The sequence below is a fragment of the Oncorhynchus masou genome, chromosome 18, assembly GCF_036934945.1.
Source record: "Oncorhynchus masou masou isolate Uvic2021 chromosome 18, UVic_Omas_1.1, whole genome shotgun sequence".
Taxonomy (NCBI): domain Eukaryota; kingdom Metazoa; phylum Chordata; class Actinopteri; order Salmoniformes; family Salmonidae; genus Oncorhynchus; species Oncorhynchus masou.
In genome coordinates, this window is record NC_088229.1 from 53,688,776 (window position 1) to 53,705,560 (window position 16,785).

The 16,785-nt window shown below is 39.6% G+C and overlaps 2 protein-coding genes across 2 annotated transcripts; one reads left to right on the plus strand and one right to left on the minus strand.

The window, feature by feature from the left end:
* Nucleotides 1-2,007: 2,007 nt before the first annotated feature.
* On the minus strand, nucleotides 2,008-5,623 carry ccr10 (chemokine (C-C motif) receptor 10). Its single transcript, XM_064921867.1, has 2 exons — nucleotides 5,490-5,623; nucleotides 2,008-3,504 (listed from the first exon to the last, which is right to left on the minus strand). Exons 1-2 carry the CDS (start codon nucleotides 5,584-5,586, stop codon nucleotides 2,216-2,218), a joined length of 1,386 nt encoding a protein of 461 aa, XP_064777939.1. The 5' UTR covers nucleotides 5,587-5,623; the 3' UTR covers nucleotides 2,008-2,215.
* Nucleotides 5,624-13,046: 7,423 nt separating this feature from the next.
* On the plus strand, nucleotides 13,047-15,796 carry LOC135504808 (receptor activity-modifying protein 1-like). The gene is made up of 4 exons (XM_064923680.1): nucleotides 13,047-13,428; nucleotides 13,908-13,961; nucleotides 14,367-14,520; nucleotides 15,415-15,796. The coding sequence occupies exons 1-4, from the start codon at nucleotides 13,392-13,394 to the stop codon at nucleotides 15,659-15,661; spliced, it is 492 nt and encodes a 163-aa protein (XP_064779752.1). The 5' UTR covers nucleotides 13,047-13,391; the 3' UTR covers nucleotides 15,662-15,796.
* Nucleotides 15,797-16,785: the final 989 nt, after the last annotated feature.

A 16,785-nucleotide genomic window follows, 5' to 3' on the forward strand; every position in this document is an offset into this window, starting at 1 on the left:
GTGTTTTAGGAATCCTTGTCAGTAAGTATTAGCTAGGTAGCCACTTGTTGTTCACCTATTGAAACTGAACTTCAGTTCATGAAAATAAATAGCTAGCCAGCTACTAAACCGTGTTACCCAAAGCTAACGTTATAAGCAGTCAGCTACCTTCATGAGGCTAGACCGGACAAAGCTTATGTGTTGTGAAGCTAGCCACAATAAGGATTAGGCACAATGTTTTTTGGAATTTGCAGTTTGCCTTCCAAATAAAAGCACCTCTTTGAAAGTAATGCAGAAGGTTGAATCATGCCATATTTTGACTAGATAATGTGAAGCAATGAAATGGGGTATCAGTCTACTAGGTGAAACCCACAAAACACAACTGTGAAGAGTTTACGCAAACATTAGCGTTGTAGCTCATCGCCGGACAGTGACTGTGTGAAATCACCTTCCCAGTCAGCCTATTGTGTGCATTGACATTCATATTGCACTGTACATGCTTTACCTAAGGATTCGGGCTCAATGACATGGAGTATCAGACTCCAAAACATCCAGGTTGTATTGTTTTTCCTCTGGAATAGTGTTCAATACACATACGTTGACAATACATTTGGCTCAATTCACAGTTGTTTCAGAGTCCCACAATAAGAGTTATGACGCTAATGTTCTCTGGGTGTCACTGAGTAGTCTAATAACCCATGTCATTGATCCACAATCCATAGGTAAGGCTGTACAGTGAAATAAGCATTTATTTATTTGATTTTTTATTTCACCTTTATTTAACCAGGTAGGCTAGCTCATTTGCAACTGCGACCTGGCAGATAGAGCGCAGCAGGCCTCCAATGCAATTCTAAAGTCTAATACATACAGTGTGATTTCAACAGATTTTTTGTTGAATTAACAAATTATTGTCTTTTGTTGATTTTATATAACATTCCATCCTCGTTTAGCATGATCTATTCAATTATGGCATAATTCTACTATTTGTATTCATTTGCATCGCTGTCAATTACATACTTTTATTTTGAAGGCAAAGTCCACTATTGTGGCTAATCCTTATTGTGGCTATCTTCACATCGATGGGTCCGAACATTAATCAAATAAGAACTGTTTTATAAATTAGGGTTATTTTAGATGATGACAGGCAGGTTATATTGGTGCTAGCTAGCTACCTCAGAAGTTGCGGTCCATCACAACATTCTACAATTAAACTGTGTTATTTGACATGTAAAATTAAAAACGTATTTAAAGTGTCAAATAGTGTTATTTTACGGGTCAAATAATGTTATTTGACGTGTATATTTTTGGACACGCAAAGACCTAAACGGTGTTCCATAATGAAGCAGCTAGCACGTTTACAGTAGTTGCCTTGGTAACTAAACAAACAGACTTGCTGGTTCATCAAACAAAACCAATCAGTCCGAGATTGCTGTTATGAAAATTTAATTTAAAAATGCCAATAATGTTTTGAACTCTAATTTTGCTTTCAAAAGCAGCTTTCAAAAGAAGAATCAACTATAGCCATTGAATTCTACCGTGCTGTGTTATAGCGAAATAGAATGCCCTTGAAGCCAATCAGAAACCAGTATTTAACAATGCCATGCTACACATTTTGTTTAAACAGATGGCCTTAAAGACACCATAACTACATGATTCTATAATATATGAGGACAGACGTACAGATACATTACATATCTGTCTATATTGCACTTGTTTGAACATATCTTCACATAGTACTTATTTCAGACATGTTCCATCAACCATTGAATATTAAATTGGCATTAATAATAATAATTTACAACCTTATGTTGTAAAATTGTAGTACATACATGCATACTATATTTAGTATTTTTAGTATTAGTGTATGTAAGATTTAAAAAAGATATGTTTCTGTTACAAAGATAAGTGAGGCAAATATCATATTTATATATTTCTATTTAATATATTAACATTAAATAGAAATTCGGGCCAAAATATGACATGAAGCATATTCATATTTAAAAAATTTATAGCATAATTTCAGGTAGAGCTGTCACAAGTGGAAACATACAGTCACAGTCCCACAAGCACTGCTTGATTACAGTAATACACAATTAATGCACATAAGATATATTATAAAAGTGGACACTATAGTGAAATACAATTGAATAGAATCAATTATCGATTAATGCAAATCTTAACATGAATTATAAAAGTGAGTCCTGATAAGGATCGCACAAGCTATACAAAGATTGGTTTAGACCGGTTTGGTTTTGGAGACAGTGGACTGAAGCAGGCCATCTGAGGGCAGGGTAGGCCTACTAGGGAAGAGAAACACCTTGGTCGGGCCAGAGGGGTGGCTTGCTGTTGGAGGCTGATATTTGACGCTGTGTGCCAGGGTGTCGGGGGGTAGGAGCAGAGGTGAGGTGGGCGGCAGGGGGGAGAGCGTGGTTAAGGCCAGGGAGGAGGGTGACCCCGAGGTACAGCTCTCCAGGTGAGGCCCAGACACGGCCCAGTACAGGCAGCCAACGCCGTGGAGCAGCTTCAGAACGTCGCCCCTGAAGCGGACACCCACCAGGGCATAGAGGAGGGGGTTGAGACAGCAGCGGATATATGCCAGGGTGCAAGTCACATACTCCCTCAGCAGTGTGGCAGCCCACTGATCGCAAGTCTGCTTGGCAGCCCCTGGCCCTGCCACCTTGAGGGAGAGCACCACGGTGTAGGGCAGCTGGAAGAGCAGGAAGACGGCCACCAGCACCACCATCAGCCTCAGGGTCCGCTGGCGCCGCCAGCCCCCCCGCCCCCGCCCCTCACACAGCACTCGGCCAATCAGCGAGTAGCAGGCTACCATGACAAGGAAGGGCAGGCAGAAGCCGGCAATCTGGGCGCAGCGGGTGGCCGTCTTGACCCGCCAGCTCTCCTCCACCCACACGTTCATGCCGCAGTGCGCCTCCCCCTCCTGTTCTCTTTCTACCCCAGAGAAGAGGATCTCGGGCAGGCTAAGGAGCAGGGCGGTTAGCCACACGCCCAGAGAGGCCAGCTTGCCAACCGTCAGCATGCGACTACGTAGCCTCAGCACCTCCTGGGTCCGAGCCACCACCATGTAGCGGTCTACGCTAATGCAGGCCAACAGCAGCAGCCCGCTGTAGGTGTTGACAGCGTAGCTAGCATGTGTTGCCTTGCACAGGGCATTGCCAAAGGCCCAGTGGCCCAGGAGGGTGTCCCCAGCCTGGATGGGCAGGGTAAGGAGTAGGAGGAGGTCGGCTAGGGCCAGCTGGAAGAGGAAGATGTCAGTCATGGAGCGGAGACGCAGGCGGCGGTAGAGAACAAAGGTGGCGATGACCAGGGAGTTGCCGAGCAGGCCCAGGAGAAAAACCAGGAGGAAGACACAGGTCTGGAAGACCTTGATGGTCAGCTGTTGCTCGCTGGCTTCGCAACGCTCAATGAGCTCGTAGCCTCTGGTGGAAGTGTCGTTGTAGTCAAAGTAGTCCCCTGTCACCAGGCTGTGATCGTAATCCATGCCAAAAAAGCTTGTGAGATCCATATCTGGGTAACATAATGACAAATCAGTCACAGCAGCACAGAGAGCTAGCCTATCCACAAGCTTCGTAGGCTATTGATATTTGTAAGATAATGTCAAATTGAGGCTTGTGAGAGATAATATTTACACCTTGGTATTCAGGTCTAACTTCTACACATTCAAAAAAAACAAGTTAGGATTAATCTTCAAATGGGTTATGCTGTGTAACCCATTTAAAGATGTGACAACTTATTCCACCTACAAGTCCTTTCGAGTACATATTTATTCTACATCTTACAAATGTGTGTTTGCATAATCAAATGAAGCAAATAAACAAATGAGTCATTATGCACATATACCAATACAAATTTGTCCCAAAGGGTTGAGTGCTGTTTTCTATCCATACCGTTGACAACTTAGGTAAGTTACCATTCTCACACACTTGTCCATAGGCCGCAGCGACACAACGCCATATGGACACCGTATTGTGTACACAGCCCCACAAATATAGTGTAAATATTCCTATTTCAATAACCTAGAGCTGAAACATTGTCACGAACACCCTGATCATTTTGTGTGGTTTGAGTAAGCAGACTTATATTTCAGTCATAAGAGAATAGGTTGCGTGCCACCAGCTGCAGTTCGTTGGTGAAAGGGAAACCGTGGGTTGACTAAATATATAGAAATCAGTCACTGTCGCGTGATACAAGCCTTCAAATTTGCTTTCTGCCACCACCATGTTCCATGACACCTCTGCCACATATACCTGATAACTGATAATTAGCTGTGTTTTAGTTGTAGATAATATTTCTTATTCATTGCATTCATGACTTTAGCTTCAGTTGGAAACAGGTATAGTCGACTTCAAGGAAAGGTAAGAGGACACTGAGAGAGCAAATTATGAATTAAGAATAATCAACTTTTTTGTTGAAAAACTAAGGGCTGGTTTGTTGTTGTAGAATTGTTTTGTTTGTGAATTATTTTATGAGACATTGAGATGGAATCAAGAGGATAAGATTATCTATATCCTAACATTAAATCAATAAGCATGCATTTGCTCCACCTGATAGATACTTTACTTTTTTAAACGTGCAATTAGGATGCTTACAAAGTGTGTTATTAAACAGATGAAGAAGAATTATTATTACACCCTTAAACATTATGCTAGATGTTCACTGCTGTCAAATAAACTCTGAGTCAAGGGCCTAAGGGGCGAATCCTAACTTCCTCTTTTGTGAAACTCTCATGTACGGGAGTCCCACATTCACATCAATGCATGGTTAAGGGAAAAAAAAATCAGAATCTCCCCCAAGTGTGCATGACTGGACTTCAATTAAGAAATAGCCTACTTCAATTTAGCCTATGTATTACGCAATGTGTCGATGTTATGTCCACCTATTTTGCAACAGATGCAACGTTATACTAATCTACTAACTGTTATAATATCAATTTAGATAGTACAGTTTAAAATTGTTGTGAAAAGTCAGACTTAAAAAGAAGAATTTATTTAACTAATTCAATTATCAAATCAAATCAAATTCATTCTAACTTTAACAATTCATAGCTATTACGTTGGCAGCTGAGTGAATTTGGTACTAAAACAATAACCCTCCAAAAAGCCTATGGGTTAGTCAGACCATGAAGCGCACTGGAGAATCAACCACACTACCTTCTTTCATAGTTGTGAAGGTGTGACCATAATCATCACTACTTTTGCATGCACTCGAATAGCAGCAAGGATCATCAACAAATATATTTACGATATTAATGATAATACTAATAATAAGTGCTTTTCAAAGTAAGAGTAATGTGATATTATTTTGTCACACAAATATCCCACGGAACACTTGGCACATTTATCTTATTACATCACGTAACTTTTTCCTAATATACTTACTAATTTCTGCAGAACGATACATGTATTTAAAGATTTCATTACCCATAAAGATAATCAACTATATTTGAACAATGTAATACCCATTTCTTAGTTTCCATTAATTTCAAAACTTACTTCTGCTGTCAACAGTGACAGACATGTCCTGAAGCTCTCCTCTGTAGCAGTGACTTGTTTGGGAGATGTCAATCTCTAGGACACACACCTTTACCATATGCTTGTCTGTAGCCTATCAAAGAAGATGTTGTTGACCCTATGCCCCTCAAACTTTTCATGACACTGAAGACATGCACCACAGTGTCAACAGAAAGGATGTTTGTCGTTCAAATTTGTTTTTGGGGGGGTCAAACGTTGCTTGGCAAAGGTTATTTCCTACAGTAGCAACCTATGTAAACGTTTCATATAGTCACATAATGTAATACGGAGATTAATCTTTATGATTTTACTATCTATTTTAGACATAATTTCACAAAATAGTACTATTGTGAACTCAATTCAGAAACTCTATCATGTTTATCATTTTTAAATCCAGCAGAAATGTCAAAGATAAGCATGATGAAAAATTCTGTAAACATTCATTAAAGCTAATGGTTCCTTATAAGTGCCTACAGAAATATGTGTTATAATGCATGTATAAGTAAGTGGCTCACAACAACATATGTTTGTATTGTTTGTTGTATGGTGTTCAAGGTCATGTTTAGGTCATACTGGTTTAACTTGGTGCACTGTGGCTGAGGGTTTAAAGTGCATGGGAGGTTTAGGGCATGGGTGTTACCTGGTAGTTGGGATCATGACAGTTCACAAACTTTCATTAATCTGCCTGACCCCTATGAACAGTGTTCCCCTAAGGGAGCACCCTAAGGGCAAATCTTGCACTGAACTATGCAAGTGATAGAATATACAGTAAGCAACTCTATGGGCAGAAATTGGTTGAGTCAACATCGGGCCAGATTGACTAAATATTTCCCTGGTTTGCAGCCATTTTTTTAGTAAGGTATTAAACCCACAAATAAACTGTCCTGATTTACGCTTTACCTTAATTACCTTTATCCGAACTTTCATTTTATAACTTTGATCTGTCCCCAATGGTCAATTCCCTGTTGAAAAAAACATGCAGCACTTAGTTAATCAGTTTGTACTGTTTTTGTCACATTTTAACCCTGTTTTAACCACAAATCAACAACAGGGTTTCAAAGCTTGTTTTGTTTCAAGATGAATTAAAGTTTCTTTTGACAGCTTATTCAAATGTCAACAGCAGAAAATGTTATCTGATGTTTTTGCCCTATAAAATGGATAGAAGATGATTTGTGTACCTCCAAATTTCCCACGGGAGCTGCGCATAATATTCACCACTGCACTGAAATACATAATTACCATGCCCGCTACTTTACTGCGGAGGCATAGAACAGCAAGCTAATGTTTCACTACTGCAGCTTGCCATTTGCTGATAGGGTTAGACACCAAAGTGTTGTGTTTCTGTCTCTTTTTTTTTTTTTTTTTTTGCAAATGGGAAATGTTTTTCAAGTTCACCGAGGTGTGAGATGTGGTTTCTCGTTAGGCTCTGGCCCCACTGATTTGTTTTCTCTACCTCCCTTGTTTTTTTCTGTACTCTGTGGTTGTCTAGTTGATGGGAACCAACGAACGACCTTCATTTGGTCTACAAGCTGTTTTGGATGCCAATCTTACCTACATGTATTGTTTACTCCAAATGTCAATGTCTCTGAATGACATAAAGGGATATTTTTTTCAAAAACATTGTTGAGTATTTCGTTAATCAGTGCAATGTTGTTATAGTCCCAAAACATGGTGCATGGTGCATGTCAGCAGTAAGGTTTCAAGATAGAGCACTTTCATTCAAAATCCAAATTTTTGATGCGTTTTGCATCATCATCACACTTTTTGGTTTGTACTGAAAGTGCTCTGTTTTGGAAAATTTACTGCTATGTATTTACTATTTATTTAGGGTCTCAGGAGTATTGTACCTGCATTCTTAAACTCTTGATGGGGAGATGGTCAAACTTACCCATTGGTCGCACTCAAACCTAGAATTTATTCCACTGCAATACACTATGTTCGACGTTAACTACCTCAATGTACAGCAACATACCACATCAGTCGTCACACCCTTATGAGTTCTCCTATGCAGGAAGTAGACACAATGACGCCACTTGCTATGCACCCTTAACATTCCAGGCCCTCCTTTTCGAGAGGGGTTCCTAAACAATGTCTTTCAACGTTGACTGCCACAACCTGCTCCTGAGTGCCAGAGTGCTGTTGTGTTTCCTGCGAATGCAGACAAAGGTGTAGACTGTGCCCACACTGAACTCTCCTGACATCCTGCAAGTTAAGGTCCCTTGGCCTACAATTTCTGCGCCTCGCAGAAATCTAGTTAACATAATAATTGGTCTGTTTAAGCTAGAGATATCTGTTTTTTTGCAAGGGCTGCGTCTCAATCCACCTCATGCGCCAACATTCGCCCTTCCTCATCTGCGGTGAAAGGTGGCAGAGATAGAGTAGTGTTTGTCAGACCATGAGACATCTTCTCACATAAACGTATGTGTCCGAACGGTTTGGCCTACAAACTATCATGACCACCCTACTAAAAGATGAGACTCACGAACACAATGTTCTTGTCACGTCTGGTCAAGGTGGGTGGAATCAGGCGCAGAGAGCAGAAATGCGAATAATAAAGTTTATTCTCCGGTGTACAAACAACAGGCAACCCCAAAACAAGACAGGGTGAAAAACTCCAAAACAGGGAAAAGAATAACCGGGAGAAAAACAAACAGCAAACACCGACAGACAAAACGAAATGACAAAAATAACAATCCCGCACAAAACACAAGGGCGGGACAACCTACATAAATACAGATACTAATTAACTAAACAACACACAGGTGAAACCAATTAGACAAAACCAACAGATATACGAAAAAGGGATCAGTAGTGGCTAATAGGACGGTGACGACGACCGCCAAGCGCCACCCGAATGGGCAGGAGAGCCAACTTCGGCGGAAGTCGTGACAGTTCTCTGTTTTGCTCTAGGATGCCAACAAGCCTCACAAGACTCGTCTTATGTCCCCGGTACCAGTTAAACATTTAATGGATGTATATATGGAGATAGTTTAGTGCCTAAAATAAGGGAATAAATACAGTTAGAATAAAAAATTAAAAAAAGTTTCATGTCTAATATCGCTCAGCTATAGGACAGACACTTCAGAACAAACTTCCTTTAGATTCTTTGTGGGTCTATCTGTTGTCCATGTAGTGAATCTGTTATTTATTGTGTTTCTATTGGCTAATAGCAGTAATGGCAAATTCCATGTTTCATCCAATACATCAATACATCTGTTCATCATGATTAATTGCACCTCATAGCACATCAAACTGCTTAGTACTATTTTATAAACATACTTTTCTCTCTTCAAACTAGCATACAACATTGTGAAAAAAGTAAAATACAAATCTGAAAATGTTGAATTACACACAATCCTCTAAAAACAGAGCCAGGTGGCACTATTAGTAATTTATAACATGCACAAATGTAATAATTATCAGCACAATACATATAAATAAAGTGTTTGTCACGCCCTGGTCTTAGTATTCTGTGTTTTCTTTATTATTTTGGTTAGGCCAGGGTGTGACATGGGTTTATTTTTGTGGTGTGTTTTGTCTTGGGGTTTTAGTAAGTATTGGGATTGTGGCTTAGTAGGGTTGTCTAGAAAAGTCTATCAGAGGCAGGTGAATATCGTTGTCTCTGATTGGGAACCATATTTAGGCAGCCATATTCTTTGAGTGTTTCGTGGGTGATTGTTCCTGTCTCTGTGTTTGTTGTCACCAGAGAGGCTGTATAGGTTTTCACGTTCCGTTTGTTGTTTTTGTATTGTTAGTTTTTTCTTCGTCATTTAAACATGTATCAAAGATACCACACTGCATTTTGGTCCGACTCTCCTTCGACGGAAGAAAACCGTAACAGTGTTTTTTACTCAAATATCAATGTGTCTGACTACTACTTTAAGTAGGAAGTAAGAAAGAACAACTTATTTAATAATAGTTATATTTACTTTAAAATATATAATTATCATAAACTGTAAAAACTCAATCCCTTTTAGCACACCACAAAGTTATATTTACTTAATATAATAAGTAAATAACAAATAACTTAATATTTGTTAACAGTACTCAAAAATATTAAGTGATAAGAAATCTTATTGATATTAGTTAGTACCACTTTTATGATTTGAGTTCAACTGCCCATTGGAGATGTCTGAGTAGCCACTACTCAATTTCTTTACTGCCTTAGGCAGTTACTTGTTATAGTGTGGAAAGTAAGTTACTGTGAATTATTATGCCTTCAGAAAGTATTCAAACCCCTTGACTTATTCTACACACAGTACCCCATAATGACAAAGTGAAAACATGTTTTTTTTAATGTTTACAAATTTATTGAAAATGAAATACAAAAATATCTAATTTACATAACTATTCACACCACTGAGTAAATACATGGTAGAATCATCTTTGGCAGTGATTACAGCCCTGAGTCTTTCTGGGTACGTCTCTAAGAGTTTTTCACACCTGGATTGTACAATATTTGTCCATATTCATTTCAAAATTCTTCAACCTCTGTCGAATTGGTTGCTAATCATTATTAGACAATCATTTTCAAGGCTTGCCATAGATTGTAGTCAAAACTGTAACTCGGCCACTCAGGAACATTCACTGTCTTGCTAAGCAACTCCAGTGTAGATTTTCCCTTATGTTTTATGTTATTGTCCTGCTGAAAGGTGAATTAATCTCCCAGTGTCTGGTGGAAAGCAGACTGACCAGGTTTTCTTCTAGGATTTTGCCTGTGCTTAGCTCCATTCCTTTAATTGTTTATCCTGAAAAACTCCCCAGTCCTTAACGATTACCAGCAGGGGAGCAACTTTCACTGGGGACAGGGACGGGGACATGCATTTTTGTCTCCCCCCAGTTTTATCATTGGAATGTGATACAAAACGAGGCAGCGGTGTGCTTTAGGACCATGCGGACACCTCCGAGTGGCCGGGTAGGCTGTTTGGAGTGTTAATTTGACTGGATAATATATATATATATATATATACTGTATATATAAATGTCCCCCACACTTCTAAAACCAAAGTTTCTGTCCATGATTACCAGTATAGCCATAGCATGAAAATATAGAGAAAATAGTCAGTAATGTATTGGATTGGATTTGGCCCAAACATACACTTTGTATTGAGGACAAAAAGTAAATTGCTTGCCCAAATCTTTTGCAGTATTACTCTAGTGCCTTGTTGCAAACAGAATGCATGTTTTGGAATATTTTTATTCTGTACAGACTTCCTTCTTTTCACTCTGTAAATTAGGTTAGTATTGTGGAGTAACTACAATGTTGTTGATCCATCCTCAGTTATCTCCTATCACAGCCATTAAACTCTTTAGCTGTTTTAAAGTCCATTGGCCTCGTTGTGAAATTCCTTGAATGGCGCCTTTCTTTTCCGGCAACTGAGTTAGGAAGGACGCCTTTATCATTGTAATGACTGGGTGTATTGATGCACAATCTAAAGTGTAACTAATAACTTCATCATGATCAAAGGGATATTTCAATGTCTCCTTTTTTAACCCATCTACCAATAGGTGCCCCACTTTGCGAGGCATTGGAAAACCTCCCCGGTCTTTGTGGTTAAATCTGTGTTTGAAATGTACAGCTTGCCTGAGGGGGACCTTACAGGTAATTGTACTGTATGTGTGGGGTACAAAGATGAGGTAGTACTGAAAAAAATGTAAACACTATTATTGCACACAGAGTGAGTCAATACAACTTATTATGTGACTTGTTAAGCAAATTCTTACTCCTGATTTTGTGTGTGTGGGTGTGTGTGTGTGCGTGTGCAAGCATACTATACGTGCAACTATTTGCATGTGAGTGAGTGTACGCCCCAGCATTGCATGCATGTTTGCCCCAGTTGTGTGGTTCTTGTATGTTTTATTTGTGTTTGTTTTAACAAGCACGGCTATCTTTCATGTCCATCCAACTTCCTGTTTCCATTGGGCGAGTCGTCTTCTGAGCCGTTGAGCGTAGGGGAAATCTCTCAAGAGCTCTGGCAATCAGACGGCAGGAAACTAGCCCGAGTGGCTCCTACGCCCAAATGGACCCTACGCCCAAATGGACCCCTGACTCTCGTCACACACACTCACTTATATACTCACAGGAACACGAGGACACACACATACTGGTGCACTAGCAGAATAATGCAGACACGCACACCCACACACGCACATGTGGACACACACACACACACTCACCCCCGCACTCGCAAGGCTGACACACACACACAGACACACACACATTTTTGCCTTTTGAAATGATATCCCTAAAACTGCAATTTTTTATTTTCCTTACTTTGTACTGTGACCCCGATATTTTTTTTGACCCAGTATAGAGCACCGTAGAGTAACAGCTTGCAAAATTGCTATATTTGTTCCCACAAGTGTATACAAATCGTTAATTCCCTGTGGATGATCTGATTCAAGAGAGGCCTGTCTCTCTAAAGCAAGGGGAGCAAAGTATGGGCCGTGGGCAGTATCCGGCCCCCCGGGCCATCAATCCGGCCCACGAGACATTAAATTATATACACTACCATTCAAAAGTTTGGAGTCACTTAGCAATGCCCTTGTTTCTGAAAGAAAAGCAAATTTTTCTCCATTAAAATAACCTCAAATTGATCAGAAATACAGTGACATTGTTAATGTTGTAAATGACTATTGTAGCTGGAAACGGCAGATTCTTTTATTGAATATCTACATAGGCCCATTATCAGCAACCATCCCTCCTGTGTTCCAATGGCACGTTGTGTTAGCTAATCCAAGTTTATAATTTTAAAAGGCTAATTGATCATGAGAAAACCCTTTTGAAATTATGTTAGCACAGCTGGAAACTGTTGTTCTGATTAAAGAAGCAATAAAACATGCCTTCTTTAGACTAATTGAGTATCTAGAGCATCAGCATTTGTGGGTTCGATTACAGGCTCAAAATGGCTAGAAACAAATAACTTTTCTGAAACTCATCAGTCTATTCTTGTTCTGAGAAATGAAGGCTATTCCATGTGCGAAATTGCCAAGAAACAGAAGATCTCGTACAATGCTGTGTACTACTCCCTTCACAGAACAGCGCAAACTGGCTCTAACCAGAATAGAAAGAGGAGTGGCAGGCCCCGGTGCACAACTGACAAAGAGGACAAGTACATTAGAATGTCTAGTTTGAGAAACAGACGCCTCACAAGTCCTCAACTTGCAGTTTAATTAAATAGTACCCACAAAACCACAGTCTCAACGTCAACAGTGAAGAGGCGACTCCGGGATGTTGGCCTTCTAGGCAGAGTTGCAAAGAAAAAGCAATATCTCAGATTGGAAATAAAAATAAAAGATTAAGATGGGCAAAAGAACACAGACACTGGACAGAGGAATTTTTCCGAGAAGGCCAGCATCCCGGAGTTGCCTCTTCACTGTTGACGTTGAGACTGCGGTTTTGAGGGTACTATTTAATGAAGTTGCCAGTAATGAGTCAGAGGGGAGTGGATGTGGGAAGGGTTAAAGACAGAGATTGCTACGTGCCTTTAGAGCAGGGGTGGGCAAACTTTTTGGGCAAACTTCTTGGTGTAGGTTGAAGTTGCCCCTAGACGCTGGTCTTGGGTCAGCTTTGCATTTCCCCTGCTAATGGTTAAGGTTGGGATTGAGGAAGGGGAAGCTTATCATGGATCTTTACCTAGGGGAAATGCCACCCCAAAGTCGGTGTCCATCGAGCCATGAAATCAACATCAACAGAACAGTAGGATGTTTCGTCAGCACTTTTCTGTGAACAATGGCTGGAAAAACATGGGTGGGCTTAGGTCTCGCTCTTTAACCCACTCCTGTTCACTTCGGAGGAGAACAGCGTATTGACACTCTTGGCTGCTACTCACTGGTCCTTGAGTTTAATTTGGCTCCGGGGCTCTCCAGTGTCCTCTCTCCACCATGATCTTCCTACTGCTTTTCCCTGTCCTCGTCTTAGGTATGTATCCTATGGTAACACTTTACTGAAAGTTAACAGGCATGTTCAAGAACCTTATAATGTGTTATGTATTTCTATTTGGCTAATATACTGCATGGGGAGCTGTTATTTAGTCAAAATCATTATAAGAAGATCAGAAGACATTATAAAGGGGTCAAGCATGCTTATGACAAGTCTTACAATACATCATTGATGTATTATAATGTTTTTATCCTTTTGCTATTAAGTGTCTGCTGTCTGGGCGGTGTGTGAGTGATAAGACAAGACTTCTGATACAATGGTATTGGTGGTTCCTTGTTGCTGCTTCTTCTTGTTGCGTAGCTGCCTTGTCATGGTGGTGTAATCAAAGGTGTAACTAAGCCAAACTCTGTATGTTAGTGGGAGTAAGAAGACATATTTGAAGGCATATTTGACCACACGTGACAATGCACTACCACGTTCTTTTAACACAATAATGTTAAACACCTCTTAATTTCCAGGTGAAATTCAATTACAAAGCAATGTCTCATCCAATGTAACATTTGAAGATAACGGTAAGTGCTCAAATGATCTTTAATGCATTTTACTTAACTTTGGCAAAATAATAGTACCTAATTCTAATGCATGATGTATCTTCCTAATCAATTTGTATTATATTGTACCTTGTGGTTGGATTTTTTCCCCCGAATCAACAGTTCAAATATATATTCACATATATTTATATATATATATTTATATATATTTTTAAATAGATTATTTGACAAGGTACTAGGTGCAATAATGTGACACACTTCTATCCTTGGCCAGATAGTGTCAGCCCAACATTGCAACAATACTGTATAGATACCTGATTTCATCTATGCGTAGGCAATAAATTGGATGGGTGGATTATATAAATGGGGTCAAATGTGTCATGATGGTGTAAGATATATATTCTCTCTTGTTGTATTTACCCCTAGAAAGTTTTCAGGATCAGGAGTATTTCCATGTTTTTCGCCACTGCAATGAGAGCCTCCTAGAACACGTCAGCTACATCATGTGCTGGAATCAGTTTCACTCTGAAATGAACGACATTAACAAGGAACTCTGGTGTGAATGGGACCAAGTCATCAGGTATACCTAAATGTTTCTTTCTGACTAAATGTTGCTTTCAAACATTATATGCTTACTACTCTTTGACCCTATTTACACTTAATATTAAAATGTGATCTACATCCAGAATACAGAACCAAATAACTAAAATGCATCTTAACACCAAATGTGATCAGATCTGGTTCATTTTTACATTACATATATAGTTCCATCGCAAATTCATTGCTTGACTTCCTGTTTTAGATGTAATCTACATCACCATTATTGGTTGAGTCACATCAAACTGTTATATTATTGGTTCAATCTCCTTACATTAGTTATAACTGGTTAAAACAACCTGCACAGACTTTACTACTTACATCGCTCTCTTCGGTTCCATTGGTGCTGAATTAGTTTCATACTTGGACTCATAGAACAAATAGTTGTATCTCTATACTTGGACCTCTCTCGTTAGACCGCTTCCACTTTCAACGTAAACAGTAACAGCACATGGAGTTACGTGAAATAGAATAGTTGAAGCAAAGTGCCTCTAAAGCATGGGCAGAGGAAACATATTCTGTAACACGCTGTCGGCAAGTGATCATTAGTTGACAGTGGAGAGCATGCGATAGAGGGTGTGTAGAGGCTGTACACACTCTGCAACACACACATGCTCGCACACAGGCAGGCACACAGGCAGGTGTGCATGCACACTCTATCATTCTTCAACTCTCAAATATTACAACAATTACCATGATAGTAGAAATATCTGATAATACATAACCAATTTAATCTTGTCCTAAAAATAGTTAGGAATAACTCAAGTCTCCAATAGTCTTCATTGAGTAAAAACAAACTATAATTACTGTAAAATGTATTAGCTAACAGAGTTACTTTGCATTTACTGTAAAACCTGGCTTGATCTCTCCACGGCAGACCATACAATGAGCTGACCAAATGTATCGAGAGCTGGACCACCTACTTAGGATGTTACTTCCCGAACCAAGTGGTGCAAGACTTCTTCATCCAGATCCATTCCAGCTTCTTCCAGGCATGTCCGGAGGAGGAGCAGTTATTTCCTGACGCCCCTTCCGGTGTTGTGCTTACCCTTACCCTCATTCCAGTCAGTCTCATCCCCGTCTTGGTTTTCCTAGTGGTCTGGAAGAGCAAGATCTGCGACTAAGTTGGAAATGTTGAATATGTGCTGTTTGAATGTGTCTTAGGTCCCTTCCTGAAACAACCCCTATCTAAAATGTCCTCTTAAGTATTTTCTTATAATGTGTTTATTTTTAAAATATGATTATTGTATGTATATTAAGATTGTTTCTATTTGTATATTTGTAATGTTGCAAAATACATTTACTTATTTCTTTCACAAAAAATTATTATAATTGTATCTATTCTGAAACAACCCTATGTCAATATATTTATATTGTAATACAGTATAAGGGCAATAAGTACCTACAATTAATTTACTGTAGATGGTCTGTAGTCATATTTATATTTACGTTTAACATATTCTATTAACATATTTACTTTATACTATATGTCATTTAAGCCACTGGGGTTGCTCTTCAAAAGCCCCCCCCCCCCACATTTAGCTGTCATGTACACTGAAATAAAACAAAACCACAAAACAAATGGACAGAAATAATATCCACAACAGTCTCTTAGTATAAAAGTGAAGAGGGGGGCGGATATCAACCGCAACTACAGGGACATCGTGTTTTCCGGACCCTTTTTTGTCCCTCCCCTAATCCCAGTGTCACTATAGCTCTCGCGCTATACCTATACATTGTCTTCCCTTGGTCTCCTGCTGGGAGGTTCTAGGGAATGATTCAGAGAAGGTATATAGCAGCCATTAACACTGAATCAATCTTTCAGAACACTGTTTACCTTATGCATGAGAGTGAATGCGTGGCAGATACATTGTAGTATCACCAGACCTGGGTCATACATATGAGTCAAATACTTGAGATGCACTTGATCGAGTTTACAATGGGACCAATGGAATAGTCCCAAAAGAACAAACCCAAAGATTAATCAAATGAAAGTATTTGACCCAGGTCCGGTAATTAGGTCAGAGTTCAGCTTCAGCCAGCCCAATTTCCTACTGAACCCCCCTGGGTGACTGTCATATAGTCAGTGAATAATATAACATACTGTGCTCAGCCAACCAAACCTGCTATTGGTCTGTTGGAGTGTTCATTGTGTGCTGCTAAATATCTCTGTTGGAGCACTGCCTAACACTGGGAATCAATGAAGTGATCCAACTCATTCATGTCATACAGCGAGTTGTTTAGGCAG

What these genes read in the sequence shown, in the direction of transcription:
- LOC135504808 (XM_064923680.1), top strand. Translation starts at nt 13,392, where the DNA reads ATGATCTTCCTACTGCTTTTCCCTGTCCTCGTCTTAG. An exon ending in TTTCCCTGTCCTCGTCTTAG is followed by an intron (nt 13,429 to 13,907) that starts GTATGTATCCTA and finishes CTTAATTTCCAG; the next exon opens with GTGAAATTCAATTACAAAGC. An exon ending in TGTAACATTTGAAGATAACG is followed by an intron (nt 13,962 to 14,366) that starts GTAAGTGCTCAA and finishes ATTTACCCCTAG; the next exon opens with AAAGTTTTCAGGATCAGGAG.
- ccr10 (XM_064921867.1), bottom strand. Translation starts at nt 5,586, where the DNA reads ATGGTAAAGGTGTGTGTCCTAGAGATTGACATCTCCCAAACAAGTCAC. An exon ending in TGTCACTGTTGACAGCAGAA is followed by an intron (nt 3,505 to 5,489) that starts GTAAGTTTTGAA and finishes TATGTTACCCAG; the next exon opens with ATATGGATCTCACAAGCTTT.